At 38.9% G+C, this 26842-nt stretch overlaps 1 protein-coding gene and 1 long non-coding RNA gene across 2 annotated transcripts; both read right to left on the bottom strand.

Moving 5' to 3' along the window:
- On the bottom strand, nt 665-14800 carry LOC18779356 (cytochrome P450 71D9). The gene is made up of 2 exons (XM_007213942.2): nt 13831-14800; nt 665-1383 (listed from the first exon to the last, which is right to left on the bottom strand). Exons 1-2 carry the CDS (start codon nt 14737-14739, stop codon nt 748-750), a joined length of 1545 nt encoding a protein of 514 aa, XP_007214004.2. The 5' UTR covers nt 14740-14800; the 3' UTR covers nt 665-747.
- On the bottom strand, nt 4957-11277 carry LOC109948963. The gene is made up of 3 exons (XR_002271444.1): nt 10677-11277; nt 10509-10590; nt 4957-5336 (listed from the first exon to the last, which is right to left on the bottom strand). It is a non-coding gene; the product is annotated as an uncharacterized LOC109948963 (long non-coding RNA).

The raw sequence follows: 26842 nt of genomic DNA on the forward strand, positions 1-26842 counted from the left end.
AAAATGAATAAATACGACGATAAATTTTATGTACGATTTAAAGATAACGTAGTAGAACTATACGGAAAGGACGTGAATATATTAATATTTTCGGTCGTTGTAAAATTAATTTAATACGGCGATATTTTGTATTTTATAGCCGTGGATTTGTTTGTAATTATACGGCGTCTTATACGAAAACCTCGTCGTGTTATTTTATGAGTAAAAACGGCAGTTTTTATTGAAATCGTCGTCTTTACTTTCTACGTCGGTCGATTCATAACTTCTGCCGTTCTTTGTTGGCATTGATTTTACACTGAGGAAATCTGTTTCAAATAGACGTCGGTTGTTTAATTATGTACGTCGTTGTTTTTGAACAGCCATTTGAAACTCCATTTTTTAGTTGTCTAAGGTTGTATTACACGACGGTGTTTTTAGAACCGTCGTCTTTTTATAAACCACGACGGTTTTCACTTAGACCGTCGTTGTTTTCTGGTCGTCTTTTTCACTTTTTGTAGTAGTGACAGTAAATTATCCAAACCCGGCACTGATTAGGCATGCAAATTTACGAAATAGAATTTTGGGAAACTCTCATCTCATTATGCTGTTTTGGTGTTTATGTTTCTGCTAATTTACTCATGATGATAGAAAATGCATTAATATGCATGGTTCTTAATTAAATACTGATATTAGGCCATGTAGTTCTTACAACATGAGATAAACAAACAACGACGATTACTCTGAGACAAATACAAACAGTTAAGCATCTTATACTTGGGATTTTTCAGTAGACGGAGGATGATAAGGAATGGGAATCAAGTGCAGATCGTCTTTTCTTTTGACTGTAGCGCCAAAGGCCTCAGTCATGTCCAGGTCCTCATGCTTCATCCCATTGGGGAGTTTCCAATCAAAATGGTATAACAACAATGCAAGTGGGAGCTCAACGTTGGCCAGACCAAATGACACGCCAGGGCACATTCTCCTTCCAGCACCAAATGGGATATATTCAAAGTTTGTTCCCTTGTAGTCAATCGAGTTATCAAGGAACCTATTGGGATTAAAGCTCTCAGGCTCATTCCAGTAATTGGGATCTCTACCAATTGCCCATGCATTCACAATTACCTTGGATTTCACAGGTATTTCATATCCATCAATCTCACATTTCTCTCCACATTCTCTTGGAAGTAACAGGGGAGCCGGGGGGTGCAACCTCAGTGTCTCCTTGATAACTAAATTTAAATATTTCATCTCTCTAATGCATGTTTCATCTACCTGTCCTTTTCTATTAAACACTTCCCTCACCTCATTCTGTGCCATGTTCATTACTCTTGGATTTTTTATCATTTCTGCTATTGCCCAGTCTACGGCTGTAGATGATGTCTCACTCCCAGCAGCAAAAATATCCTGAAAGTAATTAATTTATTAAATGATCAAAAACTAGTTTCCTCTATGAATTGCAAACAATTCTAAGTAAATAGAAAAATATTATAAATAATCTTAAAAGAAGAAACCATTATTCATGTACCCAAGTAAGCTCATTCACAGGTTATAAATGTTGACTCGTAAGAGTGTCATAAATATTAGGTAATGATTATGGAGAACAATAGACACATGTGAAACACTCTCATCAGTAAATCACTCATCATGAAAATGCTGCACATTGGAGTTTCAATCAACAGTTTAAGATAATGTATGATTAGAATGCAGGAAGAGTTATTTAACCAGCTTTTTCAAGTAGATAAGTTGTTATATGGTTTCGAATAAAAGAGCACAATGTTGTCCCTTGTACTTGAAGAACTAGTTGTAGAAGCTTTGGACGGCTGCAGGGAATGATGTAAGGGATTAGCTGAATTTGCTTAACTAGATTATAGCTCAATTTTTTGGTGTCTGTAGAGGTAAGTCGATGAGAAAGACCAGCCATATTTTTTCTTTCGTCCTTGCCAACATTGTTTGAATCTTTGGTGACTACACTACTTGTAGTGTGTCTACAATGCGGTTTGTGCTATGGTTACTCTTCTAAGGATGAATGTTGAAGGAAATAACTTTTGTGGTCATCAAGAACCAGAAAATATTACCAGTATGCTGAGACTGATGAAGGGCCATGTGTGGAGACAACTTGGGAAACTAATTCCAATGCCCAATCACTTAATGATTCTAGCATAGCAAGGAATAAGCCCAAGACAGATGCTAAGAAACCTATCAGGTTTCAAGATGAGTATATTCAATAACTTGGGAACTCTACATTTGTTGGGCTGGGACCTAGGACTTGCTGTCAGTCATTAAATATGGTTTTAATCTTCTGTTTGCGATGATCTCCTATAAGTATGTTGTATGGACAACTCTTGTAATCCAAGTTTGAATAAAAAAACCATTGAGTTAGCTGTCAAAGCTTCTCTTTTAGCTTGTATCTTGTTATTCCAATCCCAATTCTCTGCAAATTCTAGTTGAACTGCATCAGAGACCCAAGTTCCCTTCACCATGGTAGCCAAGGTTACTTGACGCGGTCGACATGATTGGAAGATATGGTGAGGTGACACAACTATTCAGTCTCACAATGCCTGGTGAAGTTAAAAGTGAATTGTCATATCTATATTTCCAAAAGTTTGAGGCCTATTTAAGTTTGTGAGGTTGGGTTAAGTCCAAACCAGACAATATTTGACTATGTGTGGATGCAGATCATTACATGTTGTACCAGAGACTAAACCATCCCAAGGTGTGTGGCTCCAAAGGGTTCGATTCCAAAGCAGATAACAGTTGATTGATGTCATAGATTAAGAAAAACATTGATATAGTTTTTGGAGTAAAAAAAATTGAAAAAGTGATTTGACTTATTAAAGCTTGATATCATGGGAAAGTGTGTGTACTTACTGATGGACATATTTTATATTATATATTTAACCTCATTCTTAGTATATTTTGGTTAATATTTTGGAAGAATTTTGATACTTTGAATTATATTTTCAATATAGGACTTTCGACTCTCTCTGGAGCAAAACATAATCAAATTGAGGAATTTTGGAGTAATTCCAGTTGGAGGACGTTCTTGAGTCACTTAGCTTGATCGTATCAAAATTTCAGATTTTTCTTCCAAGCGGTTATTTTCTGGCAATAAAATAAAGGAGCAGTGCGCGGTGCTGGAATAGTGACGTGTTGGGCTTTTATTGCGTTTTTGGAGCCCAAGATGACCTCGGATGGGTTCGTGGCCTTCTAGAGAAGTGTTCAGAACATTTTTATCTTTAAAACAAGCTCTCTTGGGCCAGATTTGGAGGAGATTTGGGGCCAAAACGTGGCTGGGCAGATTTTAGGCAGATTCTCCTATTCCAATTTGGACTTTATTTCCTAGTATTATTTTATTTTAATTAGTTTCCTTGTGGGGATAGAAAAGTTGTACATTGGCAGCTAGGTTTTAAGGGGTATTTAAGCTCTTTCTCACAGGGAATTGAGGACTTCTGAATTACTTTTGAACTTTGTATTGTGGAGAGCAATTGCTAGGGTTTTGGGTTTTCACAACTTTCAGGTGTTTTCGTTCTTTTCTTCTTAATGATATTTTCTTGGATTTCAATTATGAGTATGCGTAACTAAATTTCTTTTGCTAGGGTGAAGCCTTGAACCTTAGCATGAATATGTGATTTTTATTTAATTGCTTATGATGAGTGCATGCGTATTTTGAATTGTTAATCACTGTTTTAAACTATCTAATTGTCTTAATGCCTGATCACCATTAGGATCTTTAGAAAAGTAATTGGATGCAATTTTGGTCGGAAGGTTCCCTGAAATTGATGCTAGCTTCTTGTGATTAATAATTGTAATTTCACTTAAGATGAACACCACGTCTTAAGGGTTGCATGGTTTTTCAAAGGGTTTTCACAAAACTTAATGAGTCTTTCATGTTCAGATTTGATCCGAACGTCCGGACGGGTTGCATGTTGGATATACGTTCTGTGTTGGAGGTTCCAAGTAGAATATACATTAGGAAAACCTAACCTTCAAAGTGGCATGTGCAAATCATAAGTAATTGGTAAAAGTTCATAGGATTGCTAGGTGATGGTCAAACCCTAGTGTTTTTATAAATTGATATTCAAAACTCTTTCTCTCAATCGTATTTGTTTTTGTTTAATATTTGTTTTTTAGAATCCACCAAATTTATAATCATCTTTCTTGACTTTTTATTTTAAGTAGTAATTGGAATTTGTTTTTACATAAATTGCTAATTAGTCCTTGAGGAAAACGACCTTGCATGAGCATCTATACTACAATAGCCTTGTATTCTTGCAAGTATTTTATGTGATTTTTAACACTGTTTGCACAAGTACTAAAAATCCTATCAAGAAATTGGCGCCGCTGCCGGGGACTATTTTAGACAATTTTTGTTTAACCTTTTTCTGATTTATTTTATTTTATTTTATTTTATTTTTTAATTTTCGTCCAAAATAAAAAATTAAAAAAAAAATTGAAATTGAACAATTTTGTTTCTGTTGCAGATTTTGCAGACTGCATGGTCCAGACCAGATCAGGAACTGCACAGATTGTACAATTTGATCCAGAACCAGAGCGCACACTGCATAGACAGCGAAGAGAAGTTATTTGGGCTTGGGACTGTTCACTGCAGGGCACTTTTTTGCAGAATTTGTTTGCAAACGAGAGTAACATGTCGTTAGAATTACCTGCGGCAGGTAGACCACTCAGGGAGTCATTGGAAGCCCGTGCCACTGATGTTCCCAATTGCATTGTGTATCCTGAACAAGAAGAGGGTGATTCGTTCGAGATCAGGCACCATATGCTTGAAATTCTACCTACTTTTCGGGGATTGCCTAATGAAGATGCAAACATACATATTGCAAAATTTATTGTGGGTTGCAAGAATATTTTGATTAGGGGTTTTTCTGCTGAGGCTATTAAGTTACGTCTCTTCCCTTTCACTTTGAAGGACAAGGCCGAAACTTGGTTATTTACTCTACCAGCTAATAGCATTACTACTTGGCAGCAGTTACACACAAAATTCCTGAACAAATATTATCCAGCATCCAAGACATTGAATTACAAGAGGGAGATTTTGACATTCACACAGAAGCCCAATGAAGAGTTTCATGAAGCGTGGGAGAGATATACAGAGATGTACATAAAGTGTCCACATGTCAAAATTGATTCAGATACACAAATGAATATTTTCTTTGATGGGCTTAATCCTACATCTAAGAGCCATGTGAATGCATCAGCTGGAGGATCATTGTCAAATAAATCTGCAAGAGAGGCATTTGAACTGTTTGATATGATGGCTACAGAATCTCAGCAATGGACAGCAGAACATTCACAGAAAAGGGGCATTTTTGAGTTATCAGTAGGTTCTCCCAACATGTCTGCACAAATGGAAAAAATGGATAAGAAAATTGATGCAAAGTTTGATATGCTTCTACAACATATAGCAGGTTCTACACAGCAGCCACCTACATCAATAGTTTGCACTATTGCAGTATGGCTACACATGACATAATGGGCTGCCCACATAGAGACTCTTACCCAGAGCTTGTTGAACAACATGTCAATATGATGAACAGCTATCAAAGGCCTAGGAATGATGCATATGCAACTCATTACAATCCTGGATGGAGGGATCACCCTAATTTCAAATGGGGTGACAATCAGACTAATGCCAAACCATTCCAGCATGCACAAAAACCTTTTGTTCCCTCCAAACCATCTCTGGAAGATCAACTTGCTAAACTGGCAGCAACAACTCAATCATTCATCGAGGGCAACAATCAAAGATTTCAAAATGTTGAAGCATCAATTAAAAGTTTGGAGCAACAATTTGGACAGCTAGCTACACAGATTTCAGACAGAGAAAAGGGCAAATTTCCTAGTCAAACAATTCCTAATCCAAATGGACGTGAAGATTGCAAAGTTGTTCGAACTTTACGATGTGGAAAAAGCTATGACAATCGTGAAAATAGCATTGAAAAGGAGCAGCAAACAGTGGAGGATAATACAGAAAATTTTGCAGCAGCAAAACCTGCCAAACCTGCAGAAAAACATAATTTGGTAGATCTAGAAACTGTTCCAAAACAAGTTCCTGAGCGTGTTTATGAGGCCCCAATTCCATATCCAGAACGTTTGAAGCCTAAAGCAAAAGATCAGCAACTCAAGGACTTTATGCAGACATTATCCAAGGTTCAGATCAACATTCCCTTACTGGATGCAATCAAGAAAATTCCATCATATGCCAAATTTTTGAAGGAAGTTTGCAGCAGCAAAAAGAAGCTTTCAGATTTGGAAAAAGTTATTTTGACAGAACAGTGCAGTGCAGTTTTGCTACACAAACTACCACCTAAGAAAAAAGATCCAGGGAGTTTTAATATTTCTTGCACTATTGGAAATTCTAATTTTAAAAGTGCTTTAATTGATTTGGGTGCAAGTATTAATTTGATGCCTTTTTCTGTTTTTCAGCGATTGGGGCAAGGAGATTTAAAGCCTACATCAATTATACTTCAACTAGCTGACCGTTCAATCACTTATCCAAGAGGTGTTATTGAAGATCTAATTATTAAGGTTGATGATCTTTATCTACCGGCAGATTTTGTGGTTTTAGACATGGATGAAGACCTTCAAACACCTATTATTTTAGGGAGGCCGTTTATGGCAACAGCTAGGACCTTAATTGATGTGGAAGCTGGAACATTGACTTTACGGGTTCAAGACCAATCTGTGGTGTTTAATTTGTTTGAGGCAGCAAAACGTCCTGCTGAACAGCAAGATTGTATGCGTATTGACATGGTAGACAGTATGGTGCATGACAGATTTTGTGCTAATTCAAAAACAGATCAGTTGCTGCATGTTTTACAGGGGGAACTTGAGACAGATTCTGAAGATGAAGGTGTTCATGAGTACATACACGCATTGAACAGTCTGCCCACAGTGTTGCCAAAATTTAGGAATGTGTATGAGAGTTTAGGAGAGCCCAAACAGCCCCTTAAACCATCCAGACAACAGCCACCAAAATTGGAGCTGAAGCCTTTACCACAACATCTTAAATATGCATATTTAGGAGCTGCAGAGACGCTGCCAGTTATAATTGCAGCAGATTTAACACTGACAGAGGAGGATAAATTGCTTCGTGTATTGAGAAAATATCAAGATGCATTGGGATGGACAATTGCGGACATCAAGGGAATCAGCCCAGCACTATGTATGCACAGAATATTAATGGAAGACGACGTAAAGCCAACAGTTGATGCTCAACGCCGCCTTAACCCAATTATGAAAGAGGTGGTCAGAACAGAGGTTATGAAATTACTTGATGCAGGTATGATTTATCCTATTTCTGACAGTAAATGGGTTAGCCCGACTCAAGTTGTGCCTAAACGGACCGGTATTACAGTGGTGAAAAATGATAATAATGAGTTAGTTCCTACACGATTGACTACGGGTTGGAGAATGTGTGTAGATTATCGGAAGCTTAACACAGGGACGAGAAAAGACCATTTTCCATTGCCTTTTATTGACCAAATGTTAGAAAGGTTGGCTGGGCGGGCTTTTTACTGTTTTCTTGATGGGTATTCTGGGTATAATCAGATTCCAATCGCACCAGAGGATCAAGAGAAGACTACTTTCACTTGTCCATTTGGTACTTACGCTTATCGGAGGATGCCATTCGGATTATGCAATGCACCTGCTACGTTTCAACGTTGTATGATGAGTATTTTTTCTGGCTTGGTCGAAAATATTGTGGAAGTTTTTATGGATGATTTTTCTGTTTTTGGGGATTCATATGATCAGTGCTTACAGAATTTATCATTAGTTCTTCAGAGATGTCAAGCGACAAATTTAGTGCTAAACTGGGAAAAGTGTCATTTCATGGTTGAACAGGGAATTGTCTTGGGTCATTCAATTTCCAGCAAAGGCATCGAGGTTGACAAGGCAAAGATTGAAGTTATTGCAAAGCTGCCACCTCCTACATCAGTAAAAGGTGTGAGATCCTTCTTAGGACACGCAGGTTTTTATCGTCGGTTCATCAAGGATTTCTCCAAGATTAGTCGACCTTTGTGCACTTTATTGGCTAAGGATGCACCATTTAATTTTGATAAGGCCTGTTTAGAAGCATTCAACAAGTTGAAAGCCCTCCTAACTTCGGCACCCATCATTGCTGCACCAAATTGGGATTTACCATTTGAACTAATGTGTGATGCGTCAGATTATGCTATCGGGGCAGTTTTAGGGCAGCGAAAAGATAAGCTTCCCCATGTCATCTATTATACAAGTCGTACTCTCAATGATGCACAGCTTAACTATGCAACTACAGAGAAGGAATTGTTGGCAGTTGTGTTCGCACTAGAGAAATTTCGGTCTTATTTGGTTGGGGCTAAAATAATTGTCTATACAGATCATGCTGCACTTAAATACTTGTTGTCTAAGAAGGATGCAAAGCCTAGATTGATTCGTTGGGTTCTCTTACTTCAAGAATTTGACTTAGAGATTAAAGACAAGAAGGGCAGTGAGAATGTTGTGGCTGATCATTTATCTAGATTAATTATTCCAGCAGCTACAGAGGCAGATTCTCTACCATTGAGTGAAAGTTTCCCAGATGAACAGCTATTTGCTGTCAAAATTGACACACCTTGGTTTGCAGATATTGTCAATTATTTGGCTAAGGGTGTGGTGCATCCAGATTTTTCCTACCAGCAGAAAAAGAAGTTTTTATTTGATGTAAAGCACTATTTCTGGGATGAACCGTACTTATACAAGTATTGTGCAGACCAGATTATTCGCAGGTGTATTCCGGAGGTTGAACAGGAAAGTGTTTTAAAGTTTGCTCATCACTACGCTTGTGGAGGACATTTTGGGCAGAAAAGGACAGCAGAGAAAATCCTACAGAGTGGGTTATTTTGGCCAACACTTTTTAGAGATTCACAGAATTGGTGCAAGGCATGTGATAGGTGTCAAAGGGTCGGCAATCAATCCAGAAGGAATGAGATGCCCCAGCAAAGTATCCTAATTGTTGAACTATTTGATGTTTGGGGTATTGATTTCATGGGACCATTCCCATCTTCTAATGGGCACCAATATATTTTAGTGGCTGTGGAATATGTTTCAAAATGGGTCGAGGCCATTGCAGCACCAACTAATCAAGGATCAGTGGTCCTGAAGTTCCTCCAGGGGGTTATATTTCCACGTTTTGGAATACCGCGTGTTATTCTTAGTGATGGGGGGAAGCATTTTATTAATAAACCATTTGCTAACCTATTGGCAAAATATGGGATTCATCATCGCGTGGCTACACCATACCACCCACAGACATCTGGCCAAGTTGAAGTTTCAAACAGAGAAATAAAGCGTATTTTGGAGAAAACAGTGAGCTCTACACGCAAGGATTGGAGTTTTAAACTAAATGATGCTTTGTGGGCATACAGGACAGCTTATAAAACTCCTATTGGGATGTCACCATTCCGACTTGTTTATGGGAAAGCCTGTCATCTACCTATGGAGCTGGAGCATAAAGCTTACTGGGCCATTAAAGAGTTAAATTTTGCATATGACTCAGCTGGGGAAAAGCGGAAATTGCAGTTAAATGAGCTAGAGGAAATTCGTCAAGGTGCTTATGATAGTTCTCGCATCTACAAGGAAAGAACTAAGGCATTTCATGACAGTCAAATTTTACGGAAGGAATTTCAGCCAGGGCAAAAGGTTCTGTTATTTAGTTCAAGGCTCAAGTTGTTTCCAGGGAAATTAAAATCTCGCTGGACTGGACCCTACCTAGTGACTCAAGTTTTTCCTCATGGAGCAGTTCAAATCACTAATGAAGATAAAGGCAACACGTTCAAGGTGAATGGTCATAGGCTAAAACCCTACGTGGAGACACCCTTTGACATTGCAGCCGAGTCTTTGACTCTGAAGGAACCAGTGATTTGACCACCAGGCTTCTGCAAAGTCTAGCTACAGACTTAAAATAGCGCGCTTATTGGGAGGCAACCCAATTTTTCTAAACTCTTTACTTCTTTTATTTTCAAGACAAAAAAAAAAAAAAACAAAAAAACAAAAAACAAAATTGTTGTTTTTCTTTCTTTCTATTCCTAACACATCATTGACTCAACGCAGGCCGTTTATGACTCAATGCAGGACACAACCATCATCAGCAAGCATCAAAAACAGAAAATCCTATACTGGAATCTTGCACCCAATAGCAGCTGGAATCTTGCACCCAGCAGCAGCTGGAATCATGCACCCAGCAGCAATCCTATATTACCATCACCACATCTACACTATACTAGAAGTTAAAGCAATTCACATGAGCTCGAGCTCACTCGAAGATGCAAGTTTGGGGGAAGCTGTTGCGGATCCAGCACATAGATATAATTTTGAGAAGTTAATTTTTGCAACTCAGTTTACATCACCAGACACCACACAATTGAGTATCGCTCTCAGAACCAACCAAAAGACACAAATCAGCAGAAATTCTCACAATCCAGAAAGACCCATGAATTAATGCAGATCTACAAAAGAAAAAGAAAACAACTTGCAGGGATTCGATATTATACCTGCTCCCAACTTGAAGATTGACTTGCTTGCTGAAATCCACCAACAGACGGGGATGAGTATCTCAGAACAAGGCAACGAAGTCTGCAATAATCACTTTTGCTCTTAATTACTTTCAACACAACAATACCCACACTGTGACCCAGTTATGAGCACAACGCGAAGCTTACCATTAACCAAGCTCAGGAACTACGAGTGTATGTGGTGTTGGGGTTGAACTCCGTCTGGGTCAGCTCATCTGAGTCGTTGGGGTCAAAGTTGGGACGGATCTCGGTGAGCATCCGATTGTCTCTTCGACGAAGCCGCAGCGGATGGTGATTTTGATTTTGTTGAGGGTTTTCTGGATTTGGCACCCTCACACAGATGAACCCACACGACTCTGCTCTGAAAGATAGCCAAGGCTCTTGAGTTCTTGCTATAGATGACAAGGGGAGAGGGTGGAAATGGATGGGTTGAAACTGAGTGAAATAAAAAAAAAGTGTCTTTTGTGATTTACAGTCTGAGCTGGGAATGGACAGAAGAGAGCCTTCTGGGCTCGGGCTAGGAGAAGGGAATCCAATATTTTTTTTCAAATGACAGATGCAGCAGCTAGACCAGGTTATATTGTAGCTGTTGCTCATATTTGACGCAAGTGTGGACGTGGTTGAGTTGGTCAGCGCTCTTTGCATCCCGCTCCAGGTCCTGCCTTCGACTCACTGAAGCGTCACCTCCACATCCCTGGTTTGTTCATTTTTTTTCTTATTTCGTTTTGGTTTTTTTTTTGTCTTGATTTTTTTTTTCCTGTTTCTGTTTTATGTTCTTTTCTTTTCTTTTTCTTTTTTATTATTATTTATTTTTCTCTCCTCATTACTTCTTTAGTTGTTTCCTTTGTTTATTTTCCACACCTTGGGGACAAAGTGTGCTTTAAGTTTGGGGGTGGGAACGTAAATTTTTTATTTTTCATTTTTTGAGCCTTGTTTACAAATTTTCGTTTTTTTTTCAGTCAATATCCATAGATTATTTTAAACGTTAGAACAAATGGACATGGTGAAAATCAATCCCACAGTAGAGTCTTTTCTATTTATTGTTGCTTAGACACTAATTCATGAATTATACTTTGAAATTTGCACATCACACCAACATGGTTTTTGGGGAATGAGATTGGAATACTTACTTTTTGTCCAAGTGTGTTTTAATTTCTGTTCAATATAAATAAAGTTAGTATGTGTTATAAAGTAATAATTGCCTCACCCGAAACTTTGCTAGTAACCGAGCCAGTCCTGCCTAATCAGCAGTGATTCTCGAGACAAAAGGTAGAGTTTTGGCATGAGGCAGGGTGGTTAGTTGGTTTCGTAGCCTTTTCAGCTTGAGTTAATAAGTCCTTAGGGGTGTTCTACACCTAGTGCCCTAAAACCCGAGTGGTTTGGGAGACATTGACCTAAGTCTCGCTACACGGTTGGATCGAAAGCTTAAAGGAACTAACATTGCACAACCACTACTGTTACTATTTATACACCAAAAAAAAAAAAAAAGAAGAAGAAAGGGAAAATAAAAAGTGTGGAGTGTGTGAAGTATGAATAAAAGGGATGAGTGGTAAGGGTTTTAGTCAAGTCTCCATAACCATGATGGTTCACTTTACACCGAAGGAAGTTTGTGAATTCTTTTCTAATTGAGTCTAAATAGCTCAGACTCTGTGGTGGGATTACTTGGATCTATTGAAAGGATGTTCTAGTTTTTAAAATTTTCTATGGATTGCAACTTGAAGATGGAAATTTTGTCCTGGTTAAGTGTTAGCCAGATGTCTAGTCTGTTAAGTTTTTATTTTTTTGTTTGAGTCTTGTTTCGCTTGAGGACAAGCAAAAGCTAAGTTTGGGGGTATTTTGATGGACATATTTTATATTATATATTTAACCTCATTCTTAGTATATTTTGGTTAATATTTTGGAAGAATTTTGATACTTTGAATTATATTTTCAATATAGGACTTTCGACTCTCTCTGGAGCAAAACATAATCAAATTGAGGAATTTTGGAGTAATTCCAGTTGGAGGACGTTCTTGAGTCACTTAGCTTGATCGTATCAAAATTTCAGATTTTTCTTCCAAGCGGTTATTTTCTGGCAATAAAATAAAGGAGCAGTGCGCGGTGCTGGAATAGTGACGTGTTGGGCTTTTATTGCGTTTTTGGAGCCCAAGATGACCTCGGATGGGTTCGTGGCCTTCTAGAGAAGTGTTCAGAACATTTTTATCTTTAAAACAAGCTCTCTTGGGCCAGATTTGGAGGAGATTTGGGGCCAAAACGTGGCTGGGCAGATTTTAGGCAGATTCTCCTATTCCAATTTGGACTTTATTTCCTAGTATTATTTTATTTTAATTAGTTTCCTTGTGGGGATAGAAAAGTTGTACATTGGCAGCTAGGTTTTAAGGGGTATTTAAGCTCTTTCTCACAGGGAATTGAGGACTTCTGAATTACTTTTGAACTTTGTATTGTGGAGAGCAATTGCTAGGGTTTTGGGTTTTCACAACTTTCAGGTGTTTTCGTTCTTTTCTTCTTAATGATATTTTCTTGGATTTCAATTATGAGTATGCGTAACTAAATTTCTTTTGCTAGGGTGAAGCCTTGAACCTTAGCATGAATATGTGATTTTTATTTAATTGCTTATGATGAGTGCATGCGTATTTTGAATTGTTAATCACTGTTTTAAACTATCTAATTGTCTTAATGCCTGATCACCATTAGGATCTTTAGAAAAGTAATTGGATGCAATTTTGGTCGGAAGGTTCCCTGAAATTGATGCTAGCTTCTTGTGATTAATAATTGTAATTTCACTTAAGATGAACACCACGTCTTAAGGGTTGCATGGTTTTTCAAAGGGTTTTCACAAAACTTAATGAGTCTTTCATGTTCAGATTTGATCCGAACGTCCGGACGGGTTGCATGTTGGATATACGTTCTGTGTTGGAGGTTCCAAGTAGAATATACATTAGGAAAACCTAACCTTCAAAGTGGCATGTGCAAATCATAAGTAATTGGTAAAAGTTCATAGGATTGCTAGGTGATGGTCAAACCCTAGTGTTTTTATAAATTGATATTCAAAACTCTTTCTCTCAATCGTATTTGTTTTTGTTTAATATTTGTTTTTTAGAATCCACCAAATTTATAATCATCTTTCTTGACTTTTTATTTTAAGTAGTAATTGGAATTTGTTTTTACATAAATTGCTAATTAGTCCTTGAGGAAAACGACCTTGCATGAGCATCTATACTACAATAGCCTTGTATTCTTGCAAGTATTTTATGTGATTTTTAACACTGTTTGCACAAGTACTAAAAATCCTATCACTTACAAAGATAACTGCTTTGATGTTCTCAGTAGTTAGGGAAAACTCAAGCTCATTTCCGTGATCATGAAATTTAAGGAGAACATCTACCAGGTCTTCCTCTGCTTCACCCTCGCCACTTTTTGTATTGACCATATCCCTTTGATGTTCTTTGATGATGTTTCCCATTATCCTGTCAGCTTCTTTATGCAGCTTCTCAAGTTTAGGCCTCATTCCACTTAAGAGATGAAGCAAACTGACAGAAGGAAAAACATCTGCAAGAGTGAAGCCAGATGCTGCCTTTGCAACTTCCTTCACAATGTATATGAATTTTTCTTGATCCCTGTTCTTTTTACCAAAGGCTGCTCGCGAAGTGATGGTATATGTTGATGAGTAAATTTCCTGTGTAAGATTGATAGGTGATCCTGCTCTTGAGGCAATCGATTTAATGAGATTCCGTACCTCTTCTTCCCTAATAGGTTGGTAAGATTGAACACGTTTTGCACTTAAAAGCTCTAGAGTGCAAATTTTTCGTAATTGTCTCCAGTATTCACCATATGGTGCAAAGACAATGTCTGTAAAATCGTAAGACAAGATCCTTATGGCAAGGACATGGGGCCTGGATGCAAAGATAAGATCATGGGTTTTCATCACCTCTTTGGCAAACTCTGCTGATGAAACTACTACGGTGGAAACTTCTCCAAGCTTTAGGTGCATAAGCGGTCCGTATTTCTTGGCCAAGTCTCTTAGTCTTTGATGTGGTAGAGAGCCAGCGAGCTGGTGCAGGTTTCCTATAACGGGTAGCTTCCATGGCCCTGGCGGTAGATTTGAGGCTGAGCACTTGGTTTTGCCTCTGATCTTCCCTATTTTCAGTACCATGATCATAAAGAGCAAGAAGGCTAGCAGGACTTGGAAGGAAGGGCACTGAATCTCCATGTGGAAAACAAAGGTTACTTTGGATTATAGTGGCTTTTGATGAACCTTCATGCATTTGACATCTATGTATAAGAAATGATTAGTATCTTTTTCTTTTAATTAATAATATTTAAGAGCTATTTGTCTAAGGTGGCTGTTCTGTGATAGTTGTCTTAAGGTCTAGTATTATTGCTTGAAATAAATATTTTATCAAAACAAAATGTCAATGCTTTGGTCAGATTGCACGCGTTCTAAATCTGATTGGTTTTGACAAAAAATATAATAAAAATCTGATTGGTATCCTTTTCCAGCGGTCCTTAAAAATTAACAAACCTCAATTAACAAAGGTGAGATCGTTCCACGTTTTCTATTTTCTTTATTTTCTAAGGATAACTTGGAATCTCGAGGATATATAAATCTTTATTTTCAAGGGGCTCTGCCAAGTGTTTGATTAGTCCAAATATAGTACATTGCCAGAGTATAACTTAATAACAGTGGAGTTAAGAATTTGAATTGAACCAATTATTTCTCTTACATTTTAGTAAGCGCAGGGGAGACGTTTTAGTCATTTCCTATAAGGGGTAGCTTCCATGGCCCTGGGGATAGGTTTGAAGCAGAGTACTTGGTTTTGCCTCTCTTCCCTATTTTCTGGACCATGATTTTAGGGTTTAGCAAGAAGGCAAACATGACTTAGAAGGAAGGCCATTGAAGGTCCCTGAGGAAAATACAGGAGAGTTGGATTGGATTATAGTGGCTTCCTAGTGGAATTGCATGCATTTTTCATTTTTCATTTTTTTTAGTACAACCGATTCGGGGAGGGAGGTTTATACAAATAGTCATCGGGTGCCTAGCAATTTCGAACCTTTGCCCCATATAGGTCAAGGTGGAAGAACTCAATGAGCTATAATCCCTAAAGGATTTAGTTTCCTATTTATTTGTATTTATTTCCTAGATTTGCTATATATATTCCTTGTCTCTCAAGGACTTGATTCTTACCTAGAATAGGAAATCCTTTGTGTAGATACCAAGTAAAGCTTTGTTAATAATTATCATATGATTGTTCAATGAAAAGCATTGAGAATATTCACAACCTTTCATGGTATTAGAGCCTAAGACTCATAGTCCTCGATCCTCTATTTTTTTCTTGTTCCTTCTTTGTTTTTTTTTTCCGATGCCCATGGCTTCTTCTTCTCCGTTCTTGATCTCAAGAGTATCAATCACGTTATCTTTGTTCGTCTCAAGTGTGATAACTATCCAACATGGCTAGCGTAGATTGTTCCTATTCTTCGCAGTCATCGCTTGCTCTGCTTTGTTGATGGTAGCAACCTGTCTCCTTCTCCGGCCATTCTCAATCCCAAGGCTAAGAACGATGATTCTTCTCCTCTGTCTCTCCGAATATGATGACTGGGTCCAGAAAGATCAACGTGTTCTAACTCTCATAAATGGTTCTCTTCACCATAAGGTCCTAACCACGGTTGCTACCAAAACCACCGGTCGTGACACTTGGGTGGTGCTTGAGACTCATTTCGCTTCTCCGAATCAAAATAGTCTTCATCTACGCTGTGATTTGCTTCGCAAGTTTCCCGTGGTTATTCTTTCATCATCGATTTTCTTGATTGCATTAACTCTGTTGCCAATAACTTAGCTTTTGCCAGTGCTCCCGTTTCTGATTCTGATCTCCTTGTTGTGGTTATGAACAACGTTGGTCCCCTTTTTGAAAACATTGTTGCTGATGCTCAAGCTCGTGAGACATCCATCAACATGTCTTCTTTTGAAGCTTTCCTTCTCTCTGCGGAATGTCGACTTCAGGCTTCTTCTTCTCTTGTTATTTTTTCTGGTGCGACAGCCATTGTGGCTTCCTACTCCTTCCTCTTTTGGGTCTTCTTCTACTCATGGGCCTATTCAATGTTTCAATTGTCATGGTTTTGGCCATCGCTGCTGTCTATCCCTCCAAGGCTTCTTCTGTGCCTTCACCTCCATCTCATCTTCAAGGCATGACCGCTCAACATCCTTCGCATAATGGCCATCAACAATGGGTTGCAGATACCGGTGCTAACACTCATATTACCAACGAATTGAGACACTTATACCTTGCTAGAGAGTATCATGGTTCCGACAATGTTGGAGGTGTGCTTGGTGGAACAGGTTCCTATTAAAAATATTGGTCACTCTCGTTTCTCTTACCTTAATTATTCTTTCCACCTTAATGATGTTCTTCACTATCCTGATGCCTTTCTTCCTCTTTTATCTATTCATAAATTTTCTACTAACAACCATTGTTTCTTCACTTTTTTTTATTGATTGTTATTTTATCGAGGATTTGGCGATGGGGAAGAAGCTTTTCTAGGGCAAGAGCAGCAATGGCCTACATCCATTTTCTTTTATAGAAAATGAGCCTTTTCAAGTTTTGCCTGATCGCGTTGCTTTACTAGGTGTCCGTGTTGACCGCTCCATGTGGCACTCTTGCCTTGGTCATCCTACTTCATCTACTTTCCAATGTTTGTTATCACATAATAAGCTTCCATCTTCTGATGTCCATTGGGTAAAAGTGTTAAATTACCCTTTACTCCATATTTTTCTATCTCTTATTCTCCAATGAAACTTATTCACTCTGATGTGTGGAGTTCTTCAAATAAATCTATTGCTGGTTTTAATTATTATGTTTTATTTTTCGATGACTTTTCTCGTTGTTCATGGATTTTTCCGCCCTCTCTCTCTCTCTCTCTCTCAAGGGCCAAATTCCTCAAGGGCTCCACGCCATGAGCAACCTGCAATTTTCGCCCTCTCAATTCTAGAAATGTCCTTTCAAGCCAAATTTGTACCATCCATAGAGGTCCCTTTACGTTACGATTAACACGCTCAACGGTCGCTTCTCTCAAAGCTCTGTAAATCAAGGCCAGACTCAAAGGGCCAGTGGCAATATCTCTATGAGACGCTAAGCCCTTGGCCAGATGAAGCCACTCCATAGTAATGCAATTGAAGGCACTGGGGAGGATGAACCTGTATAACCAGTACATCGGAAACATTACATGCTCACCATGAGGATAATCCACCGGTTGATCCAAGAATGCACCCATAAAAGCCCCGTAAGCCCAATTGGAACCAATCAAGCCAGAAAGAACCTCGAGGTTTTTCTTTCTCTCTTTTTCTCTAGAAGGATTCTCTTGAAAATCCCCCAACCAATCAGCACTCTGCCTGTGAGGACGAAACCCAAAAATTACTGCAAGGTCAAGAATGGAAATTGACATGGGTCCGACACCAAAATCAAAGGTATTAGAAACGTTATTCCAGAATACCAAGGTTAAACCCAGGAGAGGAGAATCGGCCTAAAGCTGGATGGTGGAACACGTAATGGCTTGATAAATTCCATTGTCAAGCCAATAGTTTGTATAACGAGGCTCCATCTTCGCCATCCAGTCTACCCAGCGAAGATCAACACTCGATACATCAATTTTTGGAAAAAACTTAGGAAGCATCTTATTCCAATTCGACCAGTCGACACCTTCGGCACGAAAAACGGGAATAGAAGCCCGAATTGGATGAAACTCATAATTCCAAAGTTGGTCAAATTTCTGGTCTACATATCCGGGTCCCAAAACATAGTAGTCATTTACAAAACTGATGAGATCTTTGCAAAACTGGAAATCCACCTGGCCAGCGGTAAATCTCTCGACCCAGCCATCAAAAAAGGTGGCAAAGTCCCTCACCCCCACCCCTAAGATAAAAATAGGAAGAGCAGTGGCATCTTCAGAAGAAGAAGACTCAGGAACAATAGCAGGAGTTTTCTTTGGCGCCATTCTCTGAAAAATAAAAATCGGAGCTCAGGGTTTAGGCTTTTTATTTGAAAACTTTGAATTCTGACGCGATTGAAAGAAGATAGAAAGGTAAGATAAAAAAAAGGCAAACTTCACATCACCCATTTAAAACCTGACACCACTTTTCGCAAATTGCCCATCAGACAATTTGCCACTTCCGATTGCCACATGGCCAAAACTAAAAAGCCTGCTTTAGGGCACGACATCCCACAAAATCTCACTTGAGGATACATCGTGCGCTGTATAAGAAAGTTTTTTTTTTTTTTTTTAAGGGATAAGCCGAAATAAAAACTTTAAGGGCTTTAAGGTAGATACACTTTTATTCCTTAAAAACAAACCGTTATTGATGCAGTTATTTCTACTCATTAGAAATAAATAGTCGTTGTTAGTTTAACAATGGGACAAACTTAATGGACTAATCAGTGATTAGTTATAAATTAACTGCCAAAAACATTGTTTTGAAAGCAAGAAAATGTTCACAACTGTTACAAGTACAAAATAACTATTCACAAGTCCATGAAAAAAGCAGAAACGGAATCAAGCAAAAAATTCCAAAATAGTGGAGATCAAATCCACCAGGTCGTCCATGTCCATATCAAGGGCTCGTCGAGCAGAGACCATCTTTTTGCTGACCAGCTGAGCCCGAAAAGATTGAGAAGTCAAATCCTCAGCAGTAGGCCCACTAGCAGCGATCCGGGCCCGAATGTCTCCCAATTTGGCCTCCAATTCCACCTTCAACTTGAGGTCAGCAGAAATGTTTGCTCTCAGCCCAACCTCTTCTCCTTCCAAAGCTTCAAGCTGATCTAAGACATCCTCCGTGGCTTCAGCAAGGTCCACAAATTCTTCCTTACGATCAAAGTGATCTTCCATAATCTCTTCAGGGTCCTTCGCAGCGGGAAGGATCTCTTTGATTATACAAATATGCTTCAAGGTCTTGCTCAACCACTGCTCCAAATGATTAATCAGAGGCAATATTCCCTACAGGGTATCAGGAGTCGCCACCAGATCAAAATCAGGAGCCCGAATTGTATTCCAGAGATATCTGAGACCATCTATTACATTAGCGAGTACCATATCAGGCTTCCTCAGCTCCATGATAACTCGCTTACCTGCTGCACTGGTGAGGTTGGCAGCACGCTCAGATCTAGGCCCATGAATCCTAGACATAATTGAACTCTGGAAAACAGAGTTCCTCCTTGAGATTCGTCCTTCTGCAGCTACATCTGGGCCCGAATATGGCTCATAGGGTGGAAGATTGACCCCTTCTTCAAGCTTGATAGTCCTTACCTTCAGCATCAGCATAGTGGATCTTTTATCAACAAAAGGTCCCGAAACCTTTAGTCAAAGCTTGAATTAAATTGAAACAAGACAAACCTAAGGCACATCTTCTGGGCCCACTAAAGGCGCTTCCTCAGCACCAGGAGAAGACTTAACCCTCACCTTTTTACTCCTAACTTCTGGAAATTACAAACTGGCTTTAGAAATGAACAAAAGAAGGACTCCTACCAAAATTGAAAAGGTCTGGAAATAAGAACATATCATCTTCAGGGGCCAAACCAGGATCAACGTCTAAGGTCGGTGGATCAGAAGCTCTATACTTCCTTTGAAGCGGTATTTCATCCTCCTCTTCATCACCATTTTCTTTGTCTCCTTCCTCTAAGGGAGCCTTCCCTTTATCCTCGGGCCTAAGACTCGAACCAGAAGGACGAGAAGGTACGAGAGGAATGAGAGGCATTTCTACTCTCTCCTCCGGAAAAACCTCACCAGCAGAAGGGACATCACTCCAAGCTACAATGAAGAAAAAGAAAATTAACTCTACTAAAATCAAAAGAAGGAAGCAATATTAACAAAGCTTTACCAATTCCCAGGACCACTCGGCTCGTTCGCAATAGTTTCTGCCAAAATACCAAAAACAATCCAGATTGTTAGAAATGGTACGAATGGCTTGGAATGAAAGCAAAAATACTAAAAATGGTACACCCCAACCTATTATGGTTTCTCCTGGGAAGCGCACCGAGCTACGCTGCATGGATGATTCTTCCTGCTCCGTCATTAATCAAGCAAAAGGGTAGTTTTGAAAAGTCGAAGTGTAGAGGAGCTTGGCAGAATCAGGCAGCCATGAGAACAACCTGTTCTCCTATAATTCATGGAATGATGGGGTACAGAATGAGGACGGATCATAGGGAGGAACTCTCACCTTATCACTCATGTTCCGCCATGATGCCCTTACCTCTCTAACCTCTTGAGGCATCAGAGATGGGTTCCGCCATGAACTCCCTTTGTTTACTGAGTTGTACCTTAATTCAGGAATGGCCTAAACAAGTCCAAACTGCCTGCTCACAAATTGGGGATTGTAAGCTTCGACCCCATAAGCGCACCTTTTGTCAGTATGAATCCCTCCAAAGAAGAGATCCATGTTGGTTAAATAAGAGATGCTTATGTCAGCATGTAATCTGGACCGAAAATCAGTCAATTCCCTCCAACGCCGGGGAGCTTCATGAAGACCCCTATCCACGAACCAAGGTGTGTCACTAAACAATGAACAAAGCCAGGTCATTCTTGGACGTCGCTTACACTCTCTGAAGGAAATAAAGAATTCTTCAGTGCTGACTGGCCTTTTGGAATTAATAGCCAGAGCAGTGGCTGGGACATCGTCCTCAAGATATTCCAATTCTTCATTCCCCAGCTCAGGGAAGTACCACTCTAACCATATTTGGACAATCCAGACAGGACCACAGACATGAGATTAAACGGGGAGATTGTAATCTAATAAAGTTAGTGATAGAGAAAGGCTAACATGAAAGGGCCCGTTGCCAGACCAGTCTCGTTGTGAAGTGCCTCGGCTATATGCATGTATTCAGTCTTCACACCTTCATCAGCGTGAGGGAAGATAAACTTGTTTAGCCAGAAAAGTAAGAACATCATGTGTTCTTGATCACGGTCTATCATCCCCTGGTACGCCATCACAAAATCTCAGATTTACTAGCTCTCCTGGGGACCCCAACTTTCCGATTCTTCATTTCGTAGTCCCCCAGGACGTCGATGCTGGGACCCCAAGGTCTAAAGCCAAAAAGGGCCGCCATGTCTAGAATGGTGGGGGTCATAGGCCCAGGATCGAAAGCAAAGGTGTTAGAAGTACTGTCCCAGAAGCAGAGAGCAATACTCACCAACGAAGGGTTCAAATCAATCTGGTGTTTGGACAATAGAATGGCATGAAAAATCCCATTTTGCATCCATTTTTCTTTGAACAGAGGCATCATCTTGTCTACCCAGCTGGCCCAAGGAAGAAAATCCTCAGGAAGAGGCACATTAGGGTTCGAGCCCAACTGTTTTAGGTTCGCTTCCCAAGACCCCCAATCGATATCCTCCAAGCCGTAACATAATGGAGCACGAACCAAGCGAGTATACGAAACCAGCAAATTTTAGGGCTTGGCCTGATAATAATGAGGACCCAAAAGTGGAGTTTTGTAGGGACCCCTCAGTGTCAATGGAAAAGGAGAATAAAGCCTAGCTGCGCTAGCCGATTATTCTTGAGCAAGAGCAGCTTGAAATTCATAAGCATGCTTCATTGCCTCTTGTTCGGAAATCCAATTAGGAACTTCAGTGGAAGCCTTGGTAGTTTTTGTTCGTTTAGGGGCCATGAAAGGTAGCGGCGGTGTGTAGAAGAAGAAGAGAGTCTGCGCAATGGTCTTTTCAGAAAAGGGGAGTTCGAAAAATGAGAAGCTGGGAAGTTTTCTTTGGACAGGCCGAATTAATTGCTAGACGTAGGAAGACAGTTGTTGACTTTCTACCACTAATATGGCACGTATCTTTCAAAAAAAAAATTCTTCACAATTTGACATATCTGTAAGAAGCTAGAGGGCTTAATTTTAATAGACTTGACCCAAGCCTATCAAAACTAGGGGGCAATGTTTGTACCCAGTTTTGGTAAATGGACCAAAAATGGTCTAACGGGTTAAGGGAATATTTTAAAGATAAATCCAGGCCCATTAACATTTGTTTTTTCTTAAAGGGTCATCTTTTTCCTAACGGGCTTTTGGAATAAATCGATAAGAAGGCCCAAATTGTAGAGGATCAGATCCTTATCTCGCACTAAAGGCCAAAAATCGATAAACGTGTTCTCTAGGCCCACGTGGGAGGCTGAAGGGGATTATCACATTTAATGACTACTTGACCTCCTTCTCTCCCAGTAAGAAAACAAGTTGTCCAGAAGCCACTAAAACAAGAGAAGAATCAAATTGCCAGCCAGTTCTTCAGTACAAAGGGGTCAAATCAAGAGAGCTTCACAAAGAAAACTGACGGTTCCTAGCAAAAGCCTTCCGTCATTCCCTCTATGAATCGGTTAAGACCAACAAACCAACAGCTAACCTTGAACCACAAGCCAAAGGTCTTGTCGCAGTTTCCATCATTACAAGCTTCTTCCTGCTCTATAAATAAAGAAGGTCTACTTCAGAAGAAGAGGACTCTCTCTCCAAAATCAGACGCAACGTCTTAAAAACACTTGAAAACTCTCGAGATAGCAATATGCCTACTCTCTTTAGATAACCAGTCGACAACTCCTATGTTTATCTCTCATAGCTCTACCATATTCATGGTATGATTTTCTTTTAAAAGTAATCTGTTTCAATTCTTGTAATCACTTAATTGGATTGAGAAATCTCCAGTTTCTCTTTCCTTGCTTTATAATTTGGATTTAAAAATAATTGATGGATAAATTAAAGAAGGTTCTGTTAGTTAGTTTCGTTTACGCTTAGATCGAGCATAAGTTGCAAAAAAACCATCTTAAATAAGTTCACTTAATTTCCTAAAAATGAATTATGGACTATTTTAGTATATAAAATCGAATTCCCGCCTTCGTTCCTTTATAAAAGTCAAAAGAGCCAACGTTTGGGCCCGAAAGGGAACAGGGGCTCGAATGAAACAATAACGATAGGAGGGATAGGAAGTTAAGTTGGGCCCGAATTAACTATTAATCCAGCCTGAGGACGATATAGACATTGAAATTGGTTGATAAAACCCAGATAGGGTCTTACTAACAACGATCTTGGTCTCTCTCTCTCTCTTACTTGTTCAGGTATCGCTCATACTTGTCAGGTTGACACTCGCGAAGGAAAGAATATTGAAGTCCTCTTAATTGAGGCATAGAAAAGAATCAATCCAGGCCAGTACCCCCTTTGGAGCACAATGGCTTGAGAAGAAGTCCAGAAAAAGACGCGCAAGTTCCATCAGAATTAACCATTCATAAGCATCCATACCAGGTCTATTGGGCTGGTTATATATCCAATTGTGGCACGCCTACGCAACACCACGAATCAGAGTTGAGAAAAGTTGACAGGCAGGGCCTCGACCAGGCCTGGTTGCTTTTGGCAAACTAATTCAACTTTCAATTTTGTTCAGAAATTGAAGGAGTCCTCTCCGCCAGCCAAGAGACACCATCAAATCGGGGCATTGGTGTTGATCCAACAAACCTCTTCGTTCCTCCGAGCAAAGTTGACCCCCGCGGGCGGAGAAAAGGAATGGTTGACGGTAAAAATGACCAACACATGTTTTGCATTTTCCTCATCAGGTTTTTTCCCTACCTCTGAAAACTTTCGTTTCCTTTAAATACATGCAAGGTTTTGATTATCTTTAACGATTATTATATATCTCGGTAAGTTTTGGTCATTGATGATACTGAAGTTGTTTTGCATTTCAGTAGGGGTGGGAACTCAAACCGACGAACCGGAAATCCGAGCCGAACCGTACCGAATCAAACCGGAAAAAAAAATGAGTTGACAAAAAAGTCAACAACCGGTCAAAAACTGAACCAGACCGATTTCGGATCCAGTTCCATGTCTTTAAAAACAGATTGGGCCGAACCGAACCGGTCAAATTAAAAAATATATATAATTTCAATATATATTTATATTTAATGCTATATTTTAATTTCACTAAAAAAAAAATAATATTTATCCAAGTTCAATTTCAAAATATCTCTCTTTTCTAACTTTAATATTTAATTTTTATATGAAATTGAATAATTTGTTAATTTTCAAGTAAAAAAATAATATTTTAGTTGAGAATTGTATTAAAAAATAATTTTAAAAAATAATTTTTATAATCCGGTTCAAAACCGAACCGGAACCGAAACCTGTTCAAATCGAACCAGACAGTTTTTGAAATTTTTTGTGTGAAAACCAAACAGAACCAAACAGGATGAATAGTACCGGATTGGTTCTAATTTGAGGCAAAAACCGGTCCAAATCGAACCGTGCCCACCCCTACATTTCAGTGTAAACTTGTAAATTTGAATTTTGAGTTGTTAGTGTCTGAAGTAGGTTTTATGGGAAATTTTAAACTTAGGATTCATTGCCAACTTGAACAAGCGCAAAAGAAAGTTCTTGAATACTGAGTACATAAAAATCACATTTTCACCGACTTTCATGTCTAGATAACTTTAAAATTTTTGACATAATTTATGTGTTGATATGGAAACATGCATGAAAGAATCGCACAGGAAGCATTAGTAGTCATGCTAGTTAGTTCTCCATTCTTGCCACAAGAAACTGGCACTAAATAAACCAGACGATACATAAAAAGATTATTATTGAGGGGTGAAAGGGTTCTGATTCATGGAATGGGATGGGTAGATCGAGAGTAAAAGAAAAAATTTATTTTCTTTTTAAAATTTGTTTTATTTTTAGGGTTTTAGAAGTCATTTTACATAGGGATAAATTTGTCTTTAAATTTTTTAAAATAAGGTGGGTGGAAAAATATGAGGTGGATGAAAATAGCAGCACTCTACATATATTATACACATGAAAAAAATTTGGGGCCCCTAAAAAATTAGGAGCCCTGTGTTGTGGCACCACTTGCACACCCTCAGGACCACCCCTGCATCTGTAAATTGTTCATTGTTAGTTAGCTTTATGAGGTAGTTTAAATCAAGCTGTGATTCGCAGCTTCTAAAGTTTATTGGGATAAATTATAGCTTTCCAACTATGGCCTTTGCAATGATTGATCTCATGCCAGCTTTTACCTCATGCTGTCATCACTGGGTAAATACTAAATATACAATTACTGTCCTAAATTGATGAATATATTTTCTTTTTTTATGATAAATATGTTTTGGTTTTTAGGATGGAAATTCTAGATTTGAGAATTACCAGTAGACATGCGAACAGTGGTGTCAATCTCAGGGGCAAAGTGCTTCCGGCGAGCAGAGGGAGGTTGCTGTTGGCAGGGTTGGGGTGGTTGACCAGGTTGGGTGGGTGGTGGTTGAATTAATTTAATAGTGGGGGACAGCTAAAGGGTATTTTAGGAATAATAGTGGGTAGAAAGTTAGAATTGTTTTTTTTCAAATTTATATAAGAGTGTGTATTTAGGGATAGTTTGTTTACATATAAGTTGGCCTTACATCGTGGCAAAGGATGAACATAGATGCTCAGACACTTTCTTGATGACTTACTTTAGATGGAACTCTCAAAGCAATTTACGTTTTTTAGGATCCGAAATGAAAAATAACGAGGAAATATAAGATGTTGTAATAAAGAACACTTGGAATAAAAAGGACAAAATGGACTCGTTATAAAAGAATACCAAATAGATTAAAGGGATGTGATGTCCTTTAATTTCCTTATGCAGTGGAAGGTTGAGGACAACTTAAATACAGCGATGCCACATTTGGGGACTAAGATTGAATGTTTGTTGGATGAACAAATGGAGGCAAAAATTCCAAATTTTGTCCAGATTGTAGAATATGGTTTAGTTTTAAAAGAAATTACTTATCCCTTCCGATGGATATCAACATTTTATAACTTATCCATTCTAATTCCCACAAAAGAAAAAATCATTCTACCTCTCCGCACGTACCTTCATTTCTTACTTCAATCTTGTGGGCTATATCCAATACAATCCAATCCTAAGAACCAAACCAAAATGATTAATCTGAAATGAAGAGTTATATGATTGTACTAGCATTATTATTTGAAGGCATGAGGAAAAAGGTTTTGTGATTGTTTTCTCGGAGAATGAAACATTCAATATGAGTAGGGAAAGAAGCTATGAGGATATAAGGATAAAACCAGGAAGGAGGTTGCATGAGATGGTGAAAAACATAAAATTCACGTACATTGGGAACTGAAGTAACAGACACAAATGTCCAAAACCAATGTTGGATTCATGGAGACATCCAATAAGTGGAAGATAAGTTCATGTTCTTGTGAGAATGTGAAGAAATATGCCACATTGGAAAGTTAAGAAACTAGCAAGGGCTTATAGGGAGTTAGCTACTCCCCTCATTGCCAATTAGTTTTCGGGCGGAATGTTAA

The sequence above is a fragment of the Prunus persica genome, chromosome G4, assembly GCF_000346465.2.
Source record: "Prunus persica cultivar Lovell chromosome G4, Prunus_persica_NCBIv2, whole genome shotgun sequence".
Taxonomy (NCBI): Eukaryota; Viridiplantae; Streptophyta; class Magnoliopsida; order Rosales; family Rosaceae; genus Prunus; species Prunus persica.

Bases quoted from the DNA above. Each gene is read 5' to 3' on its own strand.
- LOC18779356 (XM_007213942.2), bottom strand. From the start codon at position 14,739: ATGGAGATTCAGTGCCCTTCCTTCCAAGTCCTGCTAGCCTTCTTGCTC. The intron at 1,384-13,830 runs GTAAGTGATAGG...AATTACTTTCAG, and splicing joins ACATCAAAGCAGTTATCTTT to GATATTTTTGCTGCTGGGAG.